This window comes from Lissotriton helveticus, chromosome 2_1 (genome assembly GCF_964261635.1).
Source record: "Lissotriton helveticus chromosome 2_1, aLisHel1.1, whole genome shotgun sequence".
NCBI classification, from domain to species: Eukaryota; Metazoa; Chordata; class Amphibia; order Caudata; family Salamandridae; genus Lissotriton; species Lissotriton helveticus.
The window spans coordinates 453,814,909-453,841,970 of NC_136059.1; the positions used below are offsets into that span (position 1 = coordinate 453,814,909).

At 45.6% G+C, this 27,062-nt stretch overlaps 1 protein-coding gene across 2 annotated transcripts in view; it reads right to left on the minus strand.

Moving 5' to 3' along the window:
• Positions 1-27,062, minus strand: part of PLPP1 (phospholipid phosphatase 1) — a 319,610-nt gene that overhangs the window by 213,650 nt on the left and 78,898 nt on the right. The window contains exon 2 of one of the 2 annotated variants that reach the window (XM_078675088.1): positions 21,913-22,067. The exons of the other annotated variant lie outside the window; for it this stretch is intronic. Within the exon in view, the coding sequence (XP_078531214.1) occupies positions 21,913-22,067 (155 nt within the window). The remainder of the gene's footprint in view (positions 1-21,912; positions 22,068-27,062) is intronic. 2 annotated transcript variants of the gene reach the window in all.

A 27,062-nucleotide genomic window follows, 5' to 3' on the forward strand; every position in this document is an offset into this window, starting at 1 on the left:
CCAAGAACAGCACCAGTTCCTCATATTGAGCATGAATTAGTAGAGATGCAGAGGCAGTCCTGCTAGGGTAGAGAGCTCATTGACTATTCAAACAAGCTTTGAAAATGCAATAGGTCTCGCCTTTGATTAAGGTAAAGCCATTTGCTTTGTAATGGTATTGTATTCTAGCTTTGCATTATTTAGTGTATTTGTGATGTGTGCATAGATTTGCATGGTGACATTGTGAACACATTAAGAAACAGAGCCAAAAGACAGAAAGCCATAGGGAGGAAAAACAAACAAGTTTCGCTTTCCTGTCAAAGGGCTGGTCCCAGAGCTGGAAACAGGGCGCCTGAGAGGAAGGGCAAGGGTGAGTCAGGCAGGGTAGAGAGAGTAGAGAAAAGTAAACAAGCGCGCACGGCCACGCTAATTAGAAACAGATGGCCCCTGCGCGCCGCTGCTCGCTCCCGCAAGGTGGATGCCGCCACACACACTAGTATTAGAAAAGTACAGACCGATTCCAAAAGGTCATCTCCTAGAGCAGCGCATGCGCGCTGCGCTAGGCTCGACCTAAAAATGAATATAATGCACCTTTGAGATGTGTCATGATTCAGTGTACATTTCATATACAAGATAGTCCCTTGTACATTTCAATGGAAGCACCAGATAGCAGGCAGAACGATACAGCAAATAGCTAAAGCATGAGGCGAATGAGAAATACTCATCTGGGAGAAGCCAAAGCCCACCCTATCTCGATTTAAGAATATGTAACGATAGGGAACTGGTAGACGTGTCGTCAGCCAGACCTAAAAGATAAAGGATGTGCTACGCTAAACCTTGTTATAATTTACTTTCACGATCTCATGTGGTGCTATCCTAGTGCATGGGATACAGTACCTCATAAGAAAACATAAGTCCTTTAACGGAGGTAGCAACAACGTGGTTGGAGTAACATTAATTTACCCTGTGAACAGTTATGAAAGGCAGGGGCCGCAAGGGAAGTAGTAATGAATAACCTGAGTCACTTGTGCTAGCTTCAGCACTCTGCAGTGCAAATACCAGACTGCTGAACGTTTTAGCAGGTCATGCAGCGAACCATAAAGAAACTCTTAATGTACTGGAGAAGTCCAGAAATTAAGCTATAAAAACCACTGACCATGTAATTTTTGCAGGCCACAACACACTCCTTGGGTTTTGCCAGAAATTAATATACTGTAGTAACCTGAAGGGCAAAGTACATGGAGTGACGTACTGGGTTTGGGAGATTTAGGAGGTCCCTGAGGGTGGAGGGGGCAGGGATGCATAGTGATGAAGGAAGGTGTGTTAAATTGGAGCCGTCTGATGTTTGGCAGAGAGCCAGTGAGCATTGTGCTGGTTGAGCGTCTACAAGCAGAGGGCCTACTTGTTTGGGAACAGTAGAAAGCTTGTTTGAACAGATGCACGATACTTTCTTTCTGGCATTTATTAAGTATTTGGAAGGTTTCGTTTGGGATGGTGGGGGAAAAGGGAGCGGGTGACTATATTCCAGAGGGCGGGACAACAACTTTAAGCACGCTATCGACCATACAACTCAGCATGTTGGGCGCACTGTCCATCATGCAACGCAAGTGCTCTTCTGCAATCAAATGCAAAGACCAAATATCTGAAAATAGCTTGAAGCTTACAATTGATGTGCAGTAAAAGAATAAGTCACAAACAACTTCTCTGAAAGGCTTGGACATCTAAATTGAAAGGTACACTCAGTCTCAGGAAGATGTGGAAAAAAGTAGGAACTTCAAGAGATACAGAAACAAAAAGGTTTGGTGCATCAGAGACCGCCTTAAAATGTGCAAGGTTTAGAAGTGTAAAGGGCCTGGAACAGACCGAATAGGTGGAGGTAGCCGTCAAACATGCAGACTTCTATTCCACTAGTTTACGGCCGGCTGGGCAATCTGAGAACGGCAACATTCTCACTCTAACTTCTTAGCTGTATTTAGGTTCTTTGTACCTGCGGATGCTCAGTGGGATCAGATTTAAAATAGGATCAATAGTTTTCAGTGGTCTTCCATTTATCTGCACATATTACATTTAAAATATTTTAGCACAAAACCTTATTCATCCATTTGTTTAAAAGTCACGATTTAGTTACACATACCATCAATTACACAATTCTTCCCAGTAAAGTTTCTGGGACAGAGTACCAAACAGCAGCTCATAAATCACACATTCATCTACACCACAATGGTGGAACCTTGGTATTTTCCCAAAGCCTGCCTGGGTGGTGTGCAAGTCATGTATCACCATCTTGAAAAAGTTCTATGTTTTTGTTGGGCACTGGGATGAAGGCAATTAGGGAACGAGGGACACGGAGAGGAAAGTAGCTCCTAGGAAAGTGTTCAATATTGCGTCCTAGCGCAGGGCAGGCACCCTCCACCTCAGTGAAATGTTTGTTAATCTTGGATTTTAAGGTGTTTCAGCGTTTCCCTATGACATGGAGCACCATACAGTAACTTGTAACTTCCCCGGAAATATATTTTTAAGTTGGAGGTGTCAAAGTTGATATCTTGCCCATATGCTACGAAACAAAATCTCCTTTCAAAACGATGCCACATATCTTTAACCACTCTACAGCTGCCCCATATTCGCAATACCTTTACCTATAGATCCCCTATAATATACACCTGCATGAGACAAAAGAGCCATGCCTAGTTTAAAATCATTATTTAGAAAATGATTTGATAATTAACCCCTTCTCTCTCTCAAAACACTTTCCAACCTGGTATATTCTTATTGAATATGCTACTTACCAGTATGCATCTGTTCTTGGCATGTAGGGCTGCTAACATTCATATCTTAGCATTAGATCGCCGCCTAGTGTTGGGCTCGGATGATCGCACATTGTTGTCCTGGAAGAGTCTTCGAAGTATCCTGAGATAGGTGGCTCCTCCCCTGGACTACAGTGCGCATGGGCATCGGCTCCATCCCCAGATTGTTTTTCGCCATTGTGGCAGAAGATGGAGTGAAAAGTGTAAAGGATGTCCATGCTAATGAATAAATACAATAGTATATCTGCAGCTGCGACAGGCACCGGGGAGGAGGGCGGGCGATATGAATGTTAGCAGCCCTACATGCCAAGAACAGATGCATACTGGTAAGTAGCATATTCAGTTCGAGGCATGTGGGCTGCTAAATTCATATCTTAGCATAGAATACATAGCAGTCCCTCCATCAGCGGCGGTTGCCCGTGCCAGCTGCAGAAACCTGAAAAAGTGTCTTCAGAACAGCCTGTCCTACAGCAGCTTGCTGCTTGGAATGCACATCAACACAGTAGTGTTTTGTAAAGGTATGTGGTGTAACCCACGTGGCTGCTCTGCAAATATCCTCTAAAGGAATGTTCCCTAGGAAAGCCATGGATGCCCCCAGTTTGCGTGTGGAGTGCGCTCTGGGGGGTATTGTTAAAGTGCGCTTGGCTTTTTGATAACATATCTGGATGCACTTAACAATCCATCTGGCTATCCCTGCCTTGGAAATCGGGTTGCCTTTGTGTTGTGGTGCGAAGGCAACAAAGAGTTGTTTTGTTTTTCTAAAGGGTTGTGTTCTGTCTATGTAGTACATCAACGCCCTCCGTACATCTAAGGTATGGAGCATTCTTTCCGCCACCGTTTGCGGGTTTTGAAAGAATGCTGGTAAGTCAATAGTTTGGTTTAGATGAAACTGTGACACCACCTTCGGAAGGAATTTGGGGTTAGTGCGTAGCACTACCCTATTTGGATGAATTTGAATGAATGGCTCTTGGATTGTGAGCGCCTGCAGCTCACTGACACGCCTCAGAGACGTAATAGCTACAAGGAAAGCTACTTTCCACGTAAGGAACTGGAGTTCACACGAGTGCAGTGGCTCAAATGGTGGTCCCATCAGTCTGGTGAGAACGACATTGAGGTTCCACACCGGAGCTGGCGGTGTTCTTGGGGGAATGACTCGTTTCAGACCTTCAAGGAAGGCTTTAATGGCGGGCACTCTGAAGACAGAGAGGTGCTGCCTGTTCTGGAGATAAGCCGCTATGGCGGATAGATGTATCCGAATGGAAGTGTACGCTAGATTGCACTTGTAAAGATGCAACAGATAGCAGATGATGTTGGGGATAGATGCATCTAGCGGGTTGATGTCATTGGCTGTACAGTAAATGACAAAACGCTTCCACTTTGCAGCATAGCATGCTCTAGTAGTTGGTTTCCTCGCCTCCTTGATGATGTTCATGCATTCCGGAGGTAGGTTAAGGTATCCAAACTCTAGGACTTCAGGAGCCAGATCGCCAGGTTGAGCTGTTGCGGATCTGGATGCTGAATTTCTCCATGGTTCTGCGTCAAAAGACTGGGCGTGAGGCGCAGTCTTTGATGCGGCACCACTGAGAGTTCGAGGAACGTGGTGTACCAAGCCTGGCGCGCCCACGTTGGAGCAACTAGGATGAGAGTCATCTCGTGCTGCCTTAGCTTTCTTGCGACCAGCGGTATTAGAGGGGCTGGCGGAAAAGCGTACGCAAATTTGCCTGACCAGTTCATCCATATCGCATTCCCCTGCGACTGTGGGTGAGGGAACCTGGCGGCAAAGTGTTGGCATTTTGCGTTCTCTTTTGTGGCAAACAGGTCTATCTCCGGATGACCCCACTGCTGGAAGTACGGGTGGAGGACAGATGGGTGTAACTCCCACTCGTGCATTTGATGGCTGTACCTGCTGAGCAGATCCGCCATCTGATTGTCCTTTCCTGGGAGGTGTTCTGCCATGAGGAAAATGTTCCTCTGAATGGCCCACTTCCACATGCTCTGAGCCAGATGAGACAGCTGTGGCGAGTGGGTGCCTCCCTGCTTTTGAATGTAGTACATCGCGGTCATGTTGTCCGTCCGGACTAGCACGACTTTGTTGCACAGATGTACAATGAAGGACTTGAGCGCCATGAAGATTGCCATCAGTTCCAGATAGTTGATGTGCATCTTCTGTTGCTGCGTCGTCCATAGTCCCTGCACTGTGTAAGTGAGCACATGAGCTCCCCATCCCTGGAGAGATGCGTCCGTTGTCAGGACAATCTGCGGCACAGGCTCTTGGAACAGTCGGCCCTTGCAAAGGTTGTGTGGAGTCCACCAATGCAGAGAGTCGTATGCCCGACTGGTAACCAACACTAGGTCTGTCAATTGCCCACGAGCCTGTGTCCACTGATTCGCTAAGCACTCCTGGAGCGGGCGCATATGTAGCCGTGCGTGAGGGACTATGAAGATGCAGGAGGCCATCATGCCTATCAACTGCATGAACACTCTCGCTGGAAGCGAGTGTTGTGGCCTGAACCTTTGGATTAGAGCCTGCATGCTGTCTATCCTGACTTGGTTTGGCTGAGCCATGGCCGTCAGGGTGTTGATCGTCGCACCTAGGAACTGCCGGACATGTGCCGGCTGAAGATGCGATTTTGGGTAGTTCAGGGAGAAACCCAGATCGTGAAGAAGGTGAATGGTAGTCGACATGTCTGCGGCGCACTGTTGCTCTGACTTGGCTTGCACGAGCCAGTCGTCTAGGTAGGGGTAGACATGGATGTTCTGCCTCCTGAGGTGCGCCGCTACTGTCGCCAGACACTTGGTGAACACCCTCGGGGCTGTGGTGACTCCGAAGGGTAGGACCTTGAACTGGTAGTGCCTGCCTTGAATAGTGAACCTGAGGTATTTCCTGTGTGACGGGTGTAGTGGAATGTGGAAATAAGCATCCTTGAGATCTAAGGTTGCTAAGAAATCTCCCTGGTTTAGCAATGGAAGAATCTGTTGCAGTGTAAGCATGTGGAAATGTTCTGACAGTATGTACAGGTTGAGGGGACGTAGATCTAGAATGGGTCTGAGAGATCCGTCCTTCTTTGGAATAAGGAAGTACAGGGAATAAACCCCTGTGCCTTCCTCTCCCACCGGCACGAGCTCGATTGCTCCCTTTTGCAGCATCACCACTACTTCCTGCTGCAATAAGAGCAAGTGCTCTGCGGACATAGGCCTTTGCCTTGGCGGGATGTTGGGTGGAGTGGACCTCAACTCTAGGCAATAACCATACTGGACTAGTTGTCGCACCCACCTGTCTGTGGTGATGTTTCTCCAGACGGGCAGGAACTGCTGTAGTCTCCCCCTGACAGGTGTTAGGTGGTCGGGGGGCAGTGACAGAGAGTCACTGTTTGCTTGGAGCAGAGGAGCGGGAGCTGTTGTTTCCTCTGCCGCGACCTCTGTTGCGGTTATTTCTGTAACCTCCCTTGTTCTGTTTTGTGAACGAGGATTGTGCCCCACCTTTAGAGAACTGGGATTGTTGACCCATTTGTCCTCTGGTGACTCCACGTGCACCTGAGCGACGAAAATTGCTGCCACGAAACTGTTGTGACTGCAGGGCCCCCATGGACTTAGCAGTTTCTGTGTCCTTCTTTATTTTCTCTAGGGTGGTGTCAACATCTGGACCAAACAGACTTTCAGGATTGACTGGCTGATTAAGGATTGTTGTCTGAATATCCGGTTTAAACACTGAGATGCGGAGCCACGCTTGTCGTCTCAGCATAACGCTAGTGTTGATAGCTCTAGCAGCTGTGTCCGCAGCGTCAAGTGCACACTTGATGGCTGCGTTTGAGATTAGCTTTCCTTCCTCAATGAGCAGTTGGGTGGCTTCTTGGAACTGTGGAGGCAGGTGTTGTACAATCTGTTCTAGGGTGTCGTAGTGCGCCCTATCGTAACGCGCCAAGAGTGCCTGTGTATTGGCGATGCGCCAAAAGTTTGATGCCTGTGCAGCTACTCTTTTGCCCCCTGCCTCTAGCACTTTGGACTCCTTATCCGGGGGAGGAGCTTCACCCGTTGTCTGGGAGTTGGCACGTTTCCTGGCATTGGCGACCACAAGAGAGTCCAGTGGCAATTGTCCCCGGATGTATGCGGGGTCCGCAGGCCTGTACTTTTTTTCAATGCGAGGGTTGACCACTCTCGCTCTTGTAGGCTCCTTAAATATGTCCCCAGCATGCTTGAGGACTCCTTTAAGCATAGGCAGTGTCTTTACTGTCCTTTCAGAGACTGAAAAAGTGTCGAAAAGGAAGTCTTCCTCAACCGGGTCGGCATGCATGTCCACATCATGATTGGCTGCCGCCCTTTCGAGTAGTGCATGAAAACCTGCTGAATCCTCAGTCGGGGATGCACGTGCATTAAAAAGCTGCGGGTCCTGCCCCACACCCTGGGTGTTCTGGTCACCAGTGTCATCATATGAATCCGGTTGTGCATCAGGTTCATTGATAGGGAAATTGTACTGCTCGTCTTCATCATACCCCTCACCCGCAGAGTGTTCTGGGGAGGGAGTAGGGCTCCGTCTCGGAGGAGGCTGGATTGGTTCCGTGAGGCCTGAGGCGTCAAGGGGCACCCTCTTCTTCTTTAGTGGGATGACATAGGAGTCCACTGGCTCCGAAGTGATTTTCCTCTTATAGAGGGTCAGTTTGCCTGTGTCAGCGTCGATGAAATGCTCTGAATCGTCCTCTGATTCGAGCACCCGACGTGGAAGCGGGCCAGTCGGTGAAGAAATCACCTGTTTCGGTGCCGATTTGGTTGAAAATGCTTTCGGCGCCTCCTTCGGCGGCAAAATAAAGAGAAGTTTCCCAGAAGGCTTCGCTGGAGTGTCCTTTTGCGGCTGCGGCGATGGTATCGGAGCCGACGGGGCAAAGGCCTTCTCCCTGATTCTTTGCAGTGATTCGGTTATGAGGGACGGCTCACTCACAGTTTGTTTCGGCGCTGACGAGGATGGTCTGATCTTTCCCTCGGAACCGACGTCCTTGTGGGCCTTGTGCGCTTTGGCCGCGGATCCTGTCTTAACCGCCTCCGATTCCTGTGTTCGGGGCGCAGACTTCTTTCCGTGTGCCTGCGTAGCCTCCTTGGAGCCGACTTTGGCGGGCTTGGACGGCGTCGTAGCCGCTGACCCGTGCCGACCATCTTTTTTGGAGGACCCCTCCTCTGGCGTCGGTTTCGATTTTGCAGCATCGGAATCGACGGACTTCTTCGACTTCTGCGGACCGGAGGTCGACGGAGTCGATGGGGTAGCGGGCACCGTCGTTTTCACCGGCACGGCAGCCATCTTAGGGACACTCGAGTCCTTAAGTTTCGGTTTCGTTTTCGGGTCGGCCATTTTAGGTGTTGTCGATCCCGATGGTTTCGGTTTCGAAACAGTCTGCTCAGCAAGTAAGTCCGTGGCCGGGCCCGAAGGCGGGGCTGTGGCTTGCGGCAACGGGTCTTGGGTAAGGCCGACAGGCGATCCCGTGTCCCGGTCGGTATCCTCGTAACCTTCGGGGCAGAGCTCGTCCCCCGAGCTGTCTGCCGCGGCCCCATAAATCTCATCGTCGTCTCCTACCTCGTCGACGTATTCAAGGCCTTGACCCGCGACTCCGTCGTAGTCTCCCGGATCCGCCTCGACCTCCGTCTCGGGTGGGGAGATTTGGAGATGATGACCCTGGTCCTCTTCGTCCTGGTCGCCGAAGATGTTCTCCGGATCCGGGGCCGCTTGTTTAGCTTCCATGCGCACCGCGCGCCGAAGCTTGAGAGTCTTCTTCGAGCGGAACTGTGCACACAACTTGCACTTGCCGTCGTCGTGGTCAGGCGAAAGGCATTTGTTACACACGGGGTGTAGATCGATGTGTGGGTACTTGGACCCACAGAGCGGGCAGTACTTAAACGGGCTCCGCTCCATGTCTGAAAAGTTTTGCAGTCGTGTCGCGATGAGAAGGCCTCAAAGTTCCGAGAGCGAAGAAAACTCCGCTTATTCCGGCTCCAAGAGACGGAAGACTCGAGACCGTGCGCAGACAATACCGACGCAAGAAAATCGAGGCCTTTTGGCCGCTAAAAGTTAGTTTTTCTAGGTTCCGACAGTAAGACGTCGAGACCACATCCGAACCCAATGGCGGAAAAAAACAATCTGGGGATGGAGCCGATGCCCATGCGCACTGTAGTCCAGGGGAGGAGCCACCTATCTCAGGATACTTCGAAGACTCTTCCAGGACAACAATGTGCGATCATCCGAGCCCAACACTAGGCGGCGATCTAATGCTAAGATATGAATTTAGCAGCCCACATGCCTCGAACTTTACATTTCTGATACTAATCTGAATCTTATGGGATGGTGCAGCTTCTTTGTGCATGTAGTCAAAGAAAAAAGCCATGGGTAGCTGAATTCAAAGTGAGGGTTGCTACTACAGTGTTGCCCCTACCCACACACTCACCTCCCAAAAAGAAAACAAACTAAACGATTGACGAAACAGGACAGTTCAAGAGTGCCACGTAATAAGGAGACTAGGGTGACTGAAGTTGGGAGTGGCTGGTTAGGGATGAGCTGCTCATTAGTGTTTCAGAGGGCTTCAGACCTATGATCAAACTCTAGCCTTGCCTCACTCTTGCAAGTTATCGAAACCTGGTTACAGAGAGTAAACCAATGGCTCGTCTGACTTTACAAGTATTGCAAGGCTTTCCAGGGTGCTCGGTGAGCACCTGCACGTCTAGCTTTCCTTTCAAACACTAACAAGCATTGGCATAGCCAATAGGTCTCGCCTTTGGGACATTATTAGTGTTTAGCCATGCAACACTTGATGTTGTTGCACCAAGGATAATGTACTGGATAACTACACACTTATAAGGTCCCAAAGGCGAGGGCTATGCCAATGCTTGTTTTTTAAGTGAGTGTTGACAGAGCAATTGTTTTATGAGAGTAAATAAGTTTGTTTAGTTGTCTCTAAAACAATCAACCTTTCTTGAAATAAATGAACATATAAAGTCCTTTCTCCTAACTGTTGTGCTTGTCCCTATTTTCAAATAAGAAATCTGTGGGGAATAAAGCACGTAACATTCAACCTAGAATGTACATTACAGCAATGAATATCACAAATGACCGAGCTTGCAATAAGATACATGACCACATAATGGCAGTTAAGTATAGAATAATCCAGTTACTGGTTTCTTTTTCTTCCGTAGATTACAAGCAAAGTCTTGAGAGTATTGAATGCTAAGAAAATGATAAATAATGCGCAAAGGATTCAAAATGGCGCTTACGTAACGTTACGTTTCTAAACAACGTTACGCGACATGACGTGATTGCCGTTAGGTCCGTGAAGAAGTCTGATGGCTGAGCTGAGAAAAAGGCGGTTGGTGTTCATGTTTATTTGATGTGATAGCATGCGCTCATGTCTCCTGCATCACCGCAACAATTTGTAAGATGCAAGGCTCCTCAAACGTATCGCATTTGAATGTATTCACCAACCATAGGTTACTTTAAACAGCAAGTACAAGCCAAGTCAGGCAAATTAAAGGTCAAATGTAAAAGCGGCTGCAGAGTTAGGAGAGGAGATTACTTAAAACGGCAATTACCAAAGACAGTCAGGCAAATAAAAGTCAAGTGTAACAAGGCAGCGCTGGGAGGGGGGCTGGGCACGAAGGAAGGAGAAATGCGAGTCACGGCCGGCCCTTTGATGCCGCAGGGGGTGGAGCGGCACCAAGCTGGGCAACAGATGGCTGACGATTTGATGCTGTGCACGCGCATTTTAGGTCAATGCGCTTGCGCATTGACCTAAAAGCGCACGGACACAGCACCAAATCGCCAGCTAGTTAAACCTCTGTTTAAGCCCCTTTATATCTCGCTCCCGCTCAATGCGCATGCGCATGCGCATGGAGATAGGTCGCGCGACCTAAAAAGGGTTAATTGCCATTTCAGAGAAAGTATTTGGGGCTGAAAAGGGCCAGTACTTTGCCATTAAGAATACAGCACACGTTTATTAGAGCAGATGCCCACCCCCACACCCCTTTCAAATTAAAGAAACGCAAGTACTCAGTACTAGTAAACAGCTGCCACTTAGAAGCACGGGCTCGGTTCAAAACTGCCCACTCTAACCAAGAGCCCAAGTGATACGGGTGGCAAAGGCTACTTAAAAAAAATGATAATTTCAAAAGGCCTATGCTTTAATGGGTAGCAAGACGTTCATTGAGGCCAGCAGGGGTAAGGCAGCCACCAAGTACAGTTATTCGAGTCCGAAACAGGTTATGAACTGAAAGACTATAGAGGCCTCGTACTAGTTTTCAGTAGTCACTATCTTCCAACAAAATAATGCTAGCTCTTCACAAGTCTCTAAAAACCAGGGCCCATATTTGTGAATCCTTTGTGTTGTGCTAGCGTCACGCAAGGAGAAGCAAGGTCAAAGCAAAGGATTAAAGTAATATTTACAAAGCCATGCAATGCCCGATTGGTGGGACTTATTAAAGAAATGTAACAAGGAAGTTGCATGACCTGCGTTATGTTACATTTCAACTTGGAAGGTGTGCCATGGGTGTTCCCATGCATCCACCCATAGATTTCGGCAAATTCTCAGATTTACAAAGACTTATAAACCTGACATGCATCAAAACGCTGCGCCTTCCCAAGTGAGGCGTAACGGAGAGAAATAGCTTTCTTTCTCCCAGTCATTGCCTCTTTCCACATGTGCTGCATTCTGCAGCACACATAGAAAGAGGAAAATGCCTCAAAGGATTGCTTTTGTGCAGAAAGGTCTCCCTTCCAGCACAAACCCAATCCTGCCTGTAACGCAGATAGCCTTGAACTATGATGCAAAGGTGCCTGCGTTGACACTAGGCAGCACAGAGTGCACTAGCACAAGTAGAGAAGTGCTCCATGTAAATATGGCGCATTTCTGCGCTCTCTTTCACGCAACGCAGCAACTTTGCGTGAAGGTTTAGTAAAAGTGTCTCCAGGGATTGCACAGTCAACATCCAGATCAGTATCATGCATGTTTGTACAGCGCTAGGTTACCCTAGGAGTAATTGCCTGTTTAATATGTTTAACACAATCTAATAGAACTAGGAATCTTAAAGTTAAGGTACACTTACAGTCCTTTTGATTTGGAGAAGCAGCTCACCTTTGGGGACCAGGTCATAATGTGGATGAAAAAAATGGGGTCACCTGAGCTACAGGGATTTGCATGGCGGCCTTAGAACAGCCAAAACATTCAAAACTATTTTTCACCACAACAAAAAAACTTTACGACAGAAACAAAAAAAACTCTAAAGAACAAAAATGACAGTGGAGTAACTCAAACACAGAGTCCTTAGTTAGATAGCTCAGTTAGCTGAGGAAACTGGATGAGAACAGTGGGTAAATTACAGATCACACCGAGTAAGGTCGGATTACAGGTTCGTCCTTATAGAGTTGCTAACTTAAGTACTACAGAGACGAGCAACAGTTTTATTAGTTATTTGTGCGTTACAAAAACATGCGGTCATTGTAGCACGTGCTACATACAGATATAAAAAGAATTCCCGAAAACCGAAATACTAGACTTCACAGTCATAAAGATAACAGTTTACAGACTCTAGGCCGCGATAAAAGTATGATGTTCCAAGAAACCTTTGCTAATAATTAAGACCAGGAACTAAACCCCCAAAAAGACTACAAAGGAAAAATGTGTATCTTGGCTTAAAAATACAGGAGCAACAGTGTAGAGAATAGAACTTTACGACTTTCAAAGGATTTTAAAATAAAGATCACCTTGTAAAGAAACTTGAAATGCATGTTTATAGTTTGTGCACAGACCAGGTAAATCAAATGAACCTGACATTTCCAAGTTGCACTGCATTTCGTGCACCACTGGTACTGACGTCTTAAAAAAATTTAAAACAGTTGAAACTGCCTTTTTGTTGAGCGAAAGTAAAAAAAAAAAATTGAGACTTTACAGTTCTGACTTACACCAAACAGGACATGAAATACACAGTATAATCATTTATTACTGTAAAGTGGCAAAGCATCAAACATTGATAAACAAATGGGAAATTAATACGTACGTGCACGAGTGATCTTCAAAAAGTGTCCATGCGCCCAATTTACAGGTGTAGAAATAACGCTTCTCACACAATATTGCCAAGACCAGAGATCAAACATGGCTCCCTGAACCCCGAGCTATAACTAATGACCCTGCAGAAACGCAGTGAAGATTTATCAATTCCTGACTTTATCCTAATGACGACAACTTGATTAACCTTTGAAGTTACCATGCTATGCATTACTGGGTACTCAATTCAGATCATACCCAAAGATACTGAGCACATACAATGATACCAGGGAAAGCTTTGAGGGGAATGAGAGGGTTGGATCCATGCCAGTTTTTCAAGATAGCCACAAACTTACCTACTGTTAACGCAAATGGAATACCCCTACAGTCAGTGGCCACCCTGAAAATGTGTCATGATCTGAAACATTGTCAGTGTTACTCCAAGGGTGCCCAACTTAAGTCGCTTTGTGTTGGCCATCACATGAGGGCTCCCAGAAGACCCAGTTTCTTTGCATTCATGCAAACCTATAGATCAGTAGGACCTTAGAATGAAGAGTCTTTTAAGCTTTAAGGATAATAAGCAAGCCTTTTGACTGAGCACCAAAAACAATGAGCTTGGTTGCGCACAACTAGCACATTATGCAAAAGACTTATTTAGCTCCACTCCAAATTCTAGGCGGTTTACAAACAGCGTCACCTTTTGGATGTTCCTCCCAGATATAAACTGAAGTGAGCCTTCAAAGCATTCCTGGCAATCATGTCCAACAGAATGGAATCTATTAACACATTCCATGGTGAACTGCGGGAATCATCTGAGGTGACAACATTTATTTTGCAGAAGTCAAAGTTGGTACTGCATTGCCCATAACCCAATGACCACACAGTGTGTCAAGGTGCCGCATCTGCCCATAATGCGCCATGACCTAGATAAAAAAATGTAATGATAACTTAATTCGCAAGTACACCAGTTTACATTTTTTTATTGCAACCTTTACATTTGCCATTAGAGACCTTCAGAGTGGTCTGCACTGATGTTAAGAGTCCATCCGTACCATGTGCTTTCCGGATGGGCAGCTATTATCCACCGAAACCGACCACTCCATCTGCACTGCTTTAAAACTTCTTGGCAACAGTAAAGTGTAAGCATCCTATTCAGATGTAGTGAGGACAATCGGCCTTTTCCTCAACGCAGAGGACAGCGCTCCAGTAGGGAAAAGTAGGCTTCCCCAAGCAAGGTGAACCTTTGCTAACAAAGGAAAGCAAGGACGGGTGTGGTGAGACATGTTATGCTTCAAATGTATTCATTATTTACATTTCCAGAGCACACTAGAACCGGAAAGTCTTTTTGCTGAAATGGGCAGGCACCATCAGGCTATTTCTGGCAGACCAGAAGGACATCATTCCTACAGCACTGTCAAACAGTGGGAAGCAGACCGGGCCATGTGCACTTTCACGCATTTGTGGCACTGTTGAAATGAAGCTAATCCCCAGCGAGAACAGATCGCTCTCCAGACATCTCAGGAACTGCTGCATCTGGTTGTCAGAGTAAGGGGGCAGCTGAAAGTAACCCAAGAAAGGCTTGTTCAATTGTAGGCTAAAATAAAGTAGAACACAAGATGGTCACAGAACGTGCGCGGAGCAACCCATGTGGTAACTCGGAGGTAACATTTAAAGGCGGAGAAGCAAAAACATGAGGCTGCTTTGGCTAAGACCACTGGGTCCATGGGTGCCTTTAAGAGTCATCCTTTCTATAAACTACACTTATGAAGACAAGAAGACTTACAAAGGGCTGTATAAATAATTATACTGCAGCAAGGTGGAAAAAGAATGAAGGGCCACCTATGTCAATATGGCATGCAAGTATCTGGAACACTAAAGCATTAGAAAAGCTCCTTGGCAGTGTGGAGAGAGAACATTTGAAACTGAACACCACCTGGAAGCCAGCAATAGCATATATGTGGGATCATCTGGCTAGCCACTACCCTACAAGCGTTAGCTCGGTTGGATTAAACTGCTCCGAGAGTCCTCCGCCCCACTAAACATGGTGTACTGCATGAAAGCGAAGTATGGTTCGGATAATAATCTTGAGACTTGTTGGATGAAGCACAGTTGTGCAAGTCGTAATTGACTGGAGCTGCACAATGGTGGGTGGTATTATGGGGGTGATGGGGTTGCGTGTGAGGGTAGGTGGATGAGTGGGTCATGCTTTCTCTCTTTTGTACTTCTTTGAACAGTTCGTTCTGTGAGATGCTTAAACTGTTTGATGTGACGAGCACTGGTGATAATCCCTCTGTTTAGAATCTTTCGTATGCATTAAAAATAAAAAAAAAGAACATTAAATCGTTAAAGGGAAAATAAGTAATTTGTGGGTCCAGACATTGGAGGTTCTGTTCAGCCTGCGATGAAGGAAGCAAACGTGACCGGAGGATCCTTAAACCCGCCCCGATGGGTCCTCTTTGATCGAGACCATAGGTATTGGGAATGGCTGAATTGTTATGCATTTTTCTCCTTGGGAAGGGTTGTTGGACCTTTGTAGGTCAAATTACTGTTAAAAAAGATTCAAAGAGCCCTATTAAGCTTTAACTTCCGAGCCCCGTGTGATGTGTGGCCAGCTGAAAAGGTAGCAGTAGTCTCAACGAAACGCGCACTGTGCCATTAATTACAAAATGAATGAGGCAGAACCGTGAAAAATAGTAAAAGGTTGGGGGAGGTGGGGTGAGAAGGGGCTACCAGTCTGCTGCTTCAGCCAACAGGCCGTCCCGCGTCAATAAAAACTGAAGTCATTACATTTAATCGATGGACTGTGAAGATGTCACCGATACGGTGTCAAATATGACACGCTTTAGGTCCCAAAAGCAGCTCTGGTGAAAATTAAAATGGGTATGAGGCGGCAATGGCATCGGGATACACAGGCCACCCGAGTACTGAACCAAGCTCCGGCCCCGTGCTCCTAGTTTAAATGAAATGAAGAATTTACAAAGCGCTACATATACCCAGAGGTGTCTAGGTGCTATCTTCAGATAGGACTATATAGGGTTGACCAGGGATCAACCTCTAAAAAGCAAAGTTTTTATCCCCTTTCTGGGTTTTAGCAGATTAGTTTCTTTAAGTTGCACGCCCATTTAATTCTTCATTCATAATTCTGCACCATCGGTGACACAGCCGCAAAAAACAAAATTGAAGTTTTTTTCCACTCTATATAAAGGTTTAAAACCTCAATACTAGGCATAGCTTTTATTTTCTAAGCCATTGTATTTAAAAACTGCTGTAAACAAAAAAGATTTAGGTAGTACTACTTCCAAAGAGAACTGAAGATCCAGATCCAGTGAGGCTATAATCTTACTTTGCTGATTTCTGGCAGGAACCACAACTTCATGACCACATCAGCACGGGCTGCAATTGTGTGTGTAAATTTGCTTGCGAGTGGCTGTAACTGCCTGCTGTACACAGCCCATTACGGGCTGCTACTACTGAAGTTGTGACCTGCCAGAAGAAGGTGTAGATGCTGAAGTGTCACCTGGCCCGATTTGGGGCCCAGCAAGAACTACCAGTTGCGGCCTAAGCCCAGCGTGGAGCCCCCAAAGTCACATTAAAGTAGGACTGCTGTCTCCACTCTTCAAAGATCCAGGTGGGCATACTGTCGTGTGCGGCACCAGCACCCAAAACAGTACGGAGCAGCTGCAGGTACGCCACCTCCTGCACTGGGAGGGTATTGACCCTCTGTAGGACCCAGCAGAGAGTCGGACCACTCCCTTCTACAGCGTGGTAAGAACTGTTGAATGGAGACTGAGCACATACATTTGGGTGTGATTAAAAACTGCACCTGAGCTTAATTCATGCTACTACTGCATACCCCATTACAGAAGGAACGACCACGCAAAACTAGGAAAGAGACTGGAAAGATGGTGAGGGTGACCAGAGGGAGCGGAAGGAGGTGCAGCACCAACTTTAATACAGCTCAGAGCAATATTGTACTCCATTTAGATAAATAGATTTTCTTTTCGAGTTTTATGTAACGCAAACCTGACCCAAAGGTATCAGAGCTTTACAGAGTTTGCACAACAACATATACAAGGAATACGTAGTACGAAAAATACAGGGTAAAAAAATATATATATATATACACAATAGATGGTGTAGTAGATGCACAATATAGTTCAGGGCTAGCGATGGAAGGCCTGGAATATTTTAGGAGGGAGGGTTCAGGTATTCGTGGAGAAAGAGTAAAGTAAGTTTTTTTTCTGAAGTGTAGGAATGATCGAGTGTCACGTAGATCCTGTGGCAGAGCATTCCAAATTCTAGGCGCATTCTCAAAGAACAAACAGGTGAGTGATTGCACTAGTATACAAAAAGTACTTTTCTTGTAAAGATAAGCACTGGGCTGGACATTCCTTACTGAACTGGTTGTTGGAATCCAAGCTCAGGCACTCCCACACATTCTGTGAGAAGCCAGTCACTGCTCGCCATCATGATCACGAAGAGAAGTAGCAGGACAGACCCCAGGACATCGGAGGCAAACAACCTCAATAACCGCTGCTCGATGAAATCAGATAGGGCAGGGTCTAAATCTAAAACCTAATAAATATAATCTAAATTGTAGGTTGTTCCACAGTCATTGACAGTTACTCAAAGGATGAGGTGATGGAATAAATGCACTGAAAGCCATATCACTGGCAGCAGAACGTCACTTGGCTCCGAAGACCACAACATGTGATGTATCATGTGTCATGCCGGAGTATGATGAATCTTTAATATCCCAAAGTGTACCAGAGGGATTATATTCTCTTCAATTACATTTCAGACTAAAAGACGCAAGAGATGGCAAAGCAAAAGGACTGAACGTTAGAGAAATTGGACAAAACCCAACAGACAGAGCCTCCACTAACGCATTATAATTCACCAACAACTTCAGAGGAGCAGAGACGTTAGAGTAAACGCAGACCAGAACTTCTAGATCAAAAGGCAATCCCGAGGATAACAATGTGCTAGCCTCATGTTAAAAAAAAAAGGAAAGAACAGACTAACAAGAAAAAGTAGTACTTACCTTTCAATACGCACTTTTCCACAGAGTAAATTGACAAATTTCTTAATGCAAAAAGAAGTCCTCATTGTGCAACAAAGTTATGAAGAATACCGACTCTTCGTCAATGAGTCCAACTGGGACGTGCCTATCATGGCACATTATCATTATGTAAGCATGCTCTTTATCAGCAGTCTGTCCTGGGAATGCATAGAGTACAGAGGCAGTGTAGCCACCTTCCATTGCCCCAGACATTGAGAATCTCTCGTGCACTATACAACTGAGTGCAAGGCTGTCCAAATGTAAACTGTGCAAAAAACAAAATGGGCAGCCGCGTCACTGATTAGTCCAGGTCTATTTGCCAACTTTCATTGCCATTTATAGAAGCCAATAGTATGATGACCAGAAGACCGAAATAAGTCTGCTCTGTCAACTGGAAAAAACTGAGGAATGCATAGTGTCCCAGAAGGTAACAAATCAGACATTGTCTTGCTGATTAAAGAGATGGATTCATGTGGATTGCACGTGTCAATTAGCAGAAACTGTAGAGATTACTTGAGGGCGGAGCAGTGGAGCCACGAGTTAAGTAATTGTGCACATTTTATATCCGCCCAAACTCTATTGCACACTTTAAAAGTGGATTCTTGGTTTATTGCACCAGTACTGGATGCAAAGCCAAAGCAACACATTGAACCCATTCACCCACAGCTGAGCACAAATGAGGCTGCAGGTTAAATAAAACGCAAGACTCTGGCTACTCAGAATTATAATAAACTAGGCTGTTGAAGACGCCGCCTGCCAAAGAAAATTTGAGATACAAAGACGAAGTTCACATAGGGAGTGCCAGCAGTCTTTTAAGACGCCTGTACCTACAACACAGAATATCTAACTCTGCAATTTATGTAGATTGTATTGACTTCTCTTTAGGCTTCTCTTTAGAAACACACAGATTGCAAATGGACTACTCATGTGTTGGGAACAAGGTATGCATTGAGGGTACAGTTACACAGATTTACATATTTAACTTAAGATTGCTGGAAACGGTCAACCTAGTAGAACCTGAAAAGTTCACAGCATTCATTGGGCTTTGACATTCAAATGTTCATAATCTCTAATCGCTGCAACCTTTATGAAATGTTCTACTGTGGTTAAAGAGTAGAGAAAGATACCATTAAGCCAATTGTTACTTCTCTCAATCTCTTTATCAGTAGACTAAGAGTGGCTTGCAACAATGCTTTAAGTACACAAACATGACTGGTAGAATGCACCAGGAATAAAATGTTGTGGGGGTGGGTCAATGTTGAGTAAACCAGAAGCTAGGCCTGCATGTCTTGCCTCGTTAATACGGATCCCCCCGCTCCATCAATACCAACAGGTTTCACTAGGCCTAGCATAGTGTTAGGTTATGGTCTAGTGTCAGATGTGTAGCCACACAACACAGATAAGCTACATCTCGCATGTAACTCAGGCAGCAGCAAGCAATAACCCAAGGTTTGGATAAAATCCATGTCAGGATGCTGTAAAACGGACTACTCCTGGATAGAAACAAGTCTGAATTACTGATAAATGGTCAAGGCCTTATTGGTCTTCATATCCATTCACATGGTCAGGCTGATTAAGGTATGCTCAGGGCAACTAGAATTGTGCCGCTGGAGAGAACTAAATGAAGTAGCTGGTATGACCAAATTATGCGGCATAATGCAGCACATTTAATAGTATTTATTTATTTATTTTACACATGGTAAAAAACTGTCTCAGCAAAGATTTAATCTCATTAGTACCAGTTTAACAACCAAACAGAAACAAACAACGGAAAGATAAACAGTAAATCTTTGGCAAGGACTTTCCACTGTTTGAGAACACGTCGCCACATTTTGTAGTACCCTCCGATTCGTTTGAGCTAGAACATTTTTTTGTTACAAATCTGATTATGCAGCAGATGAGGGATTATGTGGCAAATGTGGTAAATCCATATTAGTGCGAAAAAGCAGCAGGCGCAGAATCTCATAATGTCAGTTGTCCTTGGTATTCGCCATCTTCAGTGGAAACAATTGGAAATCTTAGAGTCTCATTTGGAGTTTTTAGTTCAATAAGAATCTAGACAATTCTGCTTATTCACGTGGAATGAAACAGACTACTGGAGATGGAGGTCAGTGATTAATTTGTAAAATAACGAATGCAACCCCCAAAGCTCTGCTCAGAAGCCCAAGGGCGGGTGAATGCATAATCTTGAAAATCACCACATACCTCTTTAATCCACTGTAAGACACACCCTATCTTTTAATCTCTTGAAGTTTGCAGCTTTCAAACTTTCTGAAGGGTTTTTCTGTCTGTCTCTTTCTACTCTCCTTAACGTTTGTTTCGCCCTCTTTTGTTCTCGGTCAAGGTCTGATGAGAAAAAATAAATCTGTGCTGGTCCCCAAAAATGAGTGCCAGTGGGCACCACCAGCTCAAATTAAGCACCAAAGGGGTGCTCCCTCACGCCTTCAGAGAAAGTCTAAAATCATCTATGTATTCATCAATTCTTGATTGAAATTTTTCAAACTGGCTCCATTAAAAAAGTGTAAACAATCAGTAGACTGCAGAATGTGCAAAATGGAGATTAGCAATTGATTTTGCGCCCAAGGAAACTTGACCATGTGACACCCACAAAGGTGCTTTTCTGGCTAAATTCACCACTATGCCTCAAAAATAAATCACCAAAGGCAAGCCAGATAAATTCATCCCACCCCAGCAAGCTTCATACTTTCCCCACACACTCAGAAAAATTTAGATCTGCAATGCAGTTAATTTAATATCTTCTTCTGCGGCTGAAATGAAGACTTGAGTACAGAAGCGGACTAGTGAGAGAGGTTCATGAAATTAGAGTTGGCCCTTCACAAGTTAACCTAGGCATAACATGCGCCTCACGTCATCACGTAACCATTTAGAAATGGAATGATATCATGATATCATCTCATTTACTGTGCCTATTCTGTGGTAATGGCCACTTGCATTTACAGACAGTCTTTGAATTATGCTTTGTGGCAAATATGCCAAAGAAACTACACAAGGGTGGCAGAAAATTATGGCAAACATGCTTACTATTTTTACAGTAGGTTTTCACTCACGCTTTGCCACAAAAAGTATGTCAGGTAGCCGTGATGCATTCAGAGCAACGACTGTGATGATCTCTGTATACAATGCAGTGGAATTGCTCACTGCCAACAAAAAAGATGAAAATGAGGCTTAAGAGGGACAAACTGTTCTTTCAGAGTTAGCTTACGGCTGCTTGGCACAAAGCTCCTATTAAGAATGCCAGAAGAAGAAACCCTGCATCGCAAAAGCAGCAATGCTCGCAAAACCGTTATTCATTCACACTCAACATCTTGACTGTGGTTGCTTTTGACCCAATCTCTCCAACTGAAACTATGGTGGCCAAAGATGACCTCACATTAATCCGTGAAACGTAAAGGGACAGCAATATCTGCGGTCTGGGGAGCGTGCTTACCTAATCAGAACATGAATAAAACACACCCAGGAAAATGTTACAGCATTCTACAATGCCGCATTGCAAGATTCCAAGTTTGCAGGACCAGAACTCATAAAACTTAACTAACTAAATAGGAACACGGGAAGATTGGTCAGCTCATCTAACATAAAAATGTCAATGACACAACAGGTACTGACACATTCCCTAGATATTCTGCACGAATACTGAGAAAAAAAACAAGCCAAATAAAGTGAGCCATTTAGAATGGCTTGTTGTTGGTAAGATCCTCAGTATTTTAAATCAGAGATGATCTGTAACAGAAACATTCCTGAATGAGAAGTCAACAGATCCCTCAGAAATGGAAGACCCCTTGATAAGCAATTCTCAACTCATACTATAATCTAACTCAAATGTTAATCCTAGCAGGCTAGCTACGCAACACAAAGATACACAGCTAGCAAAGTTCAGCACAATTAGAACAATAAAAAAACAAATAGGAATAAATTGAATGAATTGCTAAGCAATATGATCCATCTCGGTCACCAAAAGCAATCCTTTGCAACGCCGATAAGGAGACTCTCAATCAGTGTTTGCCCCCCCTAACACCTAGGATATTGGACTACTTACAGATAGAATGGGCAGGGTGAATCCCACTGTATAGAGGACAGTGGAGGTGATGGTGCTTGGATGAAATGGATACTGGATGCTGTCGTCATTACAGAAAAAGCCTCTCTGATACGGCTTGATTTTGGCCAAGTTTAGAACACCCAAAGGTAAGCCAGCTGTTGGGGGGGGGGGGGGGAAATGAGGAAACAAATACACAGAAAGGTTAAAAATCAGTTCACTTCAATTCTTAGATGAAGCAGCAGAACGAATATACACAGCTTTGAGTTCTCGATAATCACAGATAACGTGCGAGAAAGCTCATGCAGTGCGCACACACACACACACACACACACACACACACACACACACACAGAACAAGACTACCAAGATGAAGCATGAACTCCACTTAATCACAAGCCAGGAGCTGGAGCCGAGATCGAAGTGACTGGTTCTAGGGCACACCATGCCTCATGGTAACTAGCGGCTGCATTTCAGAGTTCCGCTGCATTCCTAAAACAATGTTTTCAGCACCACCACTTCCAAAATGTTAATAGGCGCGGTTCAGACAACAGTGGAGGCCAATGAAGAAGATCAAGTTACATGTGCGAGTGTAGGTTATAGTTTGTAGCGTACCTCAGGATTTTATTATCAAAGACAAAAGATTTGCAATCCTGTTACAATAAAGAGAAATTATGATGGTCAACAGGCAGTTTAGAGTAGACCATGAAGCAGGCAGCTATCCTATGCGCAACAAGAGTTCGACGCTACCTCATCTATAGTTTTGGTGCCTGCGTGGATCAAGTTCATGGTGGAAACAATAGTTATTAATTGAGTGCAAGGCATCTTTTTTAGGTCCAAGCCTGCGTTGCAGCGCATGCGCTGTCGCAGGCGAGAGTTCTTGTTAGCAAGAAGGGGCATGAAACCACGCCCCTTCTTCCATTGGCCAGCCTCGCCAAACGGAGGCCTGCCACTGGACAAAGCACGTGTTCGGATGATTTGTCCAGCTGTGATCCCGCCTCTCGAGGATTGGGTGACGTGACTTACGGTGTCGCAAGCGTATTTTCTAAAATATCGCCATGGCAACCATGAGTCAGGACACCAGTCCGGGAGGGGCGGGATTCATTATCGCGTTTCCGGCTATTTTATTAAAAAAAATTTGCAGTCATTCCTGCGCGTTCCTCGGCGGTGGAGGAGGTAGGGGAGAGGCGGTGCTGGTTTAATCAAGCATCATGTTTCAACAATCGCTGGAATGAATTTGTTGGCCTGTATAAACGCTCTTCCTGAATGTCTGCTGGAAAGTCGACCACTCAACCAGTTCCTACACATACCAACCACGAGCTTCGCTACACCTTACTTCGGTAATTAGTTTTGTTCTTTGCATGTCTATCCTTAGGCGGGATCAGCGTCGCTACAAGGCCGTGCTGGGCTAGTACTGCGGCAGGCAGCGCTCGGAGGGGGCGTCCAGCACCTCTATGAGCTTCTAGCCGCAGTCGGGCATCCAAGGAGGGCAGAGGGGCGCTGTACCACTCAGAGGGGTTTCATAGCGCCTTCACAGAGGGCGCTTCCTACAGCCCGCTGCCGGGAGCCTTGGGGAAACCTTGCTCTGGTGTCGTGAGCAGAGACCAGTTTAACACAGAACAAGACAACATATAATACTCATCTTGCATCGATCAAATTGATAATTCCGAGCGCTGTGTGCATTTGTGTTTTACAAAGTTCAAAAAGTGAACAATTTTGCCAATCTCTGCTATATATATATATATATATATATATATATATATATATATATATATATATATATATATATATTTTTTTTTTTTATTTTTTTTTTTTTATTTTACTAAACATACGTTCACGCATCGGATATGGTTTAATATCATTCTATAAGATGCGCTTAGTGTATTTAATAATATTAAGTTGGCTATTTTTATTTTCATGCAATTATATCCCGCATGTTGTTGAACAGTTCCTCTTTAACTATTTAGCTAGTTTGAATATCGAGGCAAACGTTTGTCTGTACTTTCAACTAATTTCTCTGAACGCCCATGTGTGCTCTCGTTTTCTTTCAGACGTCAATTGCTTTGTTGTATTCCAGATTATGAACTCAGAAGACGGCAGGCACAAGTCTGTGGTGGTGGTGTTATTTTTTATTGAGTCGTTGTGCACCTTTCCTCTTCCCTTCACTAGAGTGGCAACAGTTTCCATTGTCGCAGAGTGCATTCGGATTACAGGGAACATTTCAACACCCCCCCCCCTCCCACCATCCACCCCTCACTGTAAACTGAAGTGGCACCTAGAATCAACAGCGGCTACCAGGCAGAACACACAGGGAGTGCTGGCATGTATCATTACATTCTCAAGATGATATATTTACTGCTCTTGCTAGCCTGGCTTGCTTGATGGGGGAGCAGCTTCAACGCTGGCACAAAGCGCCTAGAGACAGCAGTGCCTGGACAGGGGTCGCGTTTAATCCTCTACAGCCAACTGCACACAAATTTAGGGGGGAGGAGGGGCTGTGTCTAAAAGACAATTGTGTTCTGTCTAATCAGTCAGGGCAGAGGGCACACTGCACAAGGCCCCTGGGGGGGCTGCTAGCCTACAGCGCCTCGTCCTCCACTCTGTACCCGCCTGGCGCTGTATGCAAGCGTAGTGCGTGTCACAGCAAAGCATTTTATGTGGCACACTGATGTAGCGCTGTGTGGTTCACTAATGTCTGCGACATGTGCGAAGTATGTGTGTGCAACACCGTGTGCTACTTCTAGCCACTGATGTTTATTGCGTGTCGAAGAGGCTTTGCTGAAAGTAGTGTCCAAGACAAGAAAGACACAACGGGGGGTTCTTACTTTTCTGCTGTGGCCCCCAGAGGCTGGGCCTCCTTGCCCTGGTCGCCCAGATCCATTGAGGGCACGGAGCCTGAAATGTCAGCTGAAGACTTGCCTTTAATAAAGTGATCTAGGTAGCCCCGTGCGTCACACCGATCTGCTATCGCCTGGACACTCCTTTGAGCAGTCTGCGTGCTATACATACCTTTTGATTTGTGGTGTGTGCGACAACACAGTGTGCCTTTGGTAACTACTGATGTTTGTTGAGTGCTTTATCGCTGTGTGCCAGCTGTGTGTGTGTCGTGTGTCAGCACTGTGTGCCACTAATGCTTGCTGTGTGCGAGGTGTTTGTGCAAGCGAGAGGGAGTGAGACAGAGGGAGAGAACTGTGTGCCTTCGATAGCCGCTGCTGTTTGCTGAGTGCATCTCCGCTGTGTGTGTCTGTGTGTTTGTGGGACAACACTGTGTGCCAGTTGTAGTCACTTTTGGTTGTTGAGTGCGTCGTCGAACTGTGTGTGTGAGACATCTTTCCGCCTAGGGGCGGGGTGTGCTGGCCAGACATTCAGAGTGAAGGCACTCAGCCGTGGACAAGGAGCAGAGACAGCGTCAGCTCCTTCCTATGGGATGAGTTAAATATGGCGTAACAACTCTGTTCACTCCCGCACTGCTCTCAAGATCCCACCACTGCTGTTTTGCACCTTTTTTTTAAATTTCAGTACGTTATGCATTTACTAAAAGTACTGCAAGTGGAAGAAATGCACCGAACTGTTACAAAATTGCAATTGCATTTGACCTATTGGTATTTTAAATGACAATGCCTTTCATCATTGCAAGTTTTTTTAAAGACATAAATTAAAGGCATTGTCATTTACAATGCCAATAGCGCAAAATTTCGCAAATGCGAGACCTATTGCTTTGCAAATGCTTGTTTTACATTAGCATTCACTGCCTCAAGGTGAACGAGACGAGTACCTCTGGAGTGTTTACTGACCTTTTGCTACAACTCAGCTTCTTTTCCTAGCTAAAGAATTTGAAGCCCGGTCTACAAATTCACTTTTTTCAGTAACATCACTCAGTCTTCAACTGGCGCATTATTCTAGATTTGCCTGTGGCATTTATGCATTTTTCTTTGGGACATCGTCCTATTAAATTATCCATTTGTTGTAGCATTTTACACCCATTTGCATTTCAATACTGCAGTCAAAGGAACCCCTCTCCTCAAGTGCGAATGTACACGTTCCAGCAGCAGAGACGGCCAAGTAGAGGTGGTACATGGAATAGTGGGCATCCTAGCTACTGGTTTATGAACTCTGTCCACTGTTCTGGCAAAAAACATTTTGCTCCTTAGTTCATTGTCTGTTTGTCCAGACAGCAGCAGGGGCAGCCCTTTAGCAAAACCAAAGTATGAGTACTATGTGGATTGAAGTGCCACTTAATTCAGGCAAAGAGATAGAAGTTCAGCAAAGTTGTTCAGATGGGAATTAGATTGGTCACTAAGTAGATTATTGAACTCAACATGGGTATTCGGTATGCACATGAATAGAGCAAACTATTGGTGTTCCAAGAGAGAAATTAAATAATTGCTCAATGACACCCTAGCCTTATTTGCAAATTGCAGACCTTCCTTAAGGTCCAACTAGGAAAAATGTCTCTCTTGTATACCCGGGTGAAATAAATACAAAGTTACATGAAATATGCCACCAGCACAGCTGATTTGTACAGAATTGCTTGAGGCCTTCAAAGATTAAATTGTGCAAGAATAGACTCATGGCGGGGGTGCTAGAGAGCCCGGCAGCAAGATGGTGGCTACTTAGCATGGCTCTGCCAGCCAATGTTACAATCTGGGACATATCTGCGGTCACTGGGCTTGATCCTGGCGTTTTCAGCCCTGTGAGCCTGCTCAATGTGGAGGAGAGGTCGAGTGTGCCCTCATTTATGGTCTTGGATGCCCGGGACGACAGAAACCCAGAGTCTGCATTTCAGGCCACGTTGCGGCCTACAGAGCAGGCCGCTTAGTGAATCTATTGCAGCAGTCATCCTTGCCGCAGCGAGGCCGGTAATACCAAAGTGTGAGTGTGACCCTGGGGCCCCAGCCCCATGATGTGTGACGACCCCCGGGGAGTGCGCAGCGGTCAGCCTTGCTGAGGTGAGCCAGGCTCCCAGGGATTAAAATAGTGCTGCAGGTGGGTGGCCAGGGCAGTAAAGAGTGCACCTGGCACCCAGTTGCTGCGAGGGAGCAGAGGCTAATACCACCTATCTCAGCAGGAGCACTCAGCCTTGGACGGTGCATTCATATCACTGCTGCAACGAGCGCTGGATAGTGCACTGCTCTGGCACGGCTCACCGCACG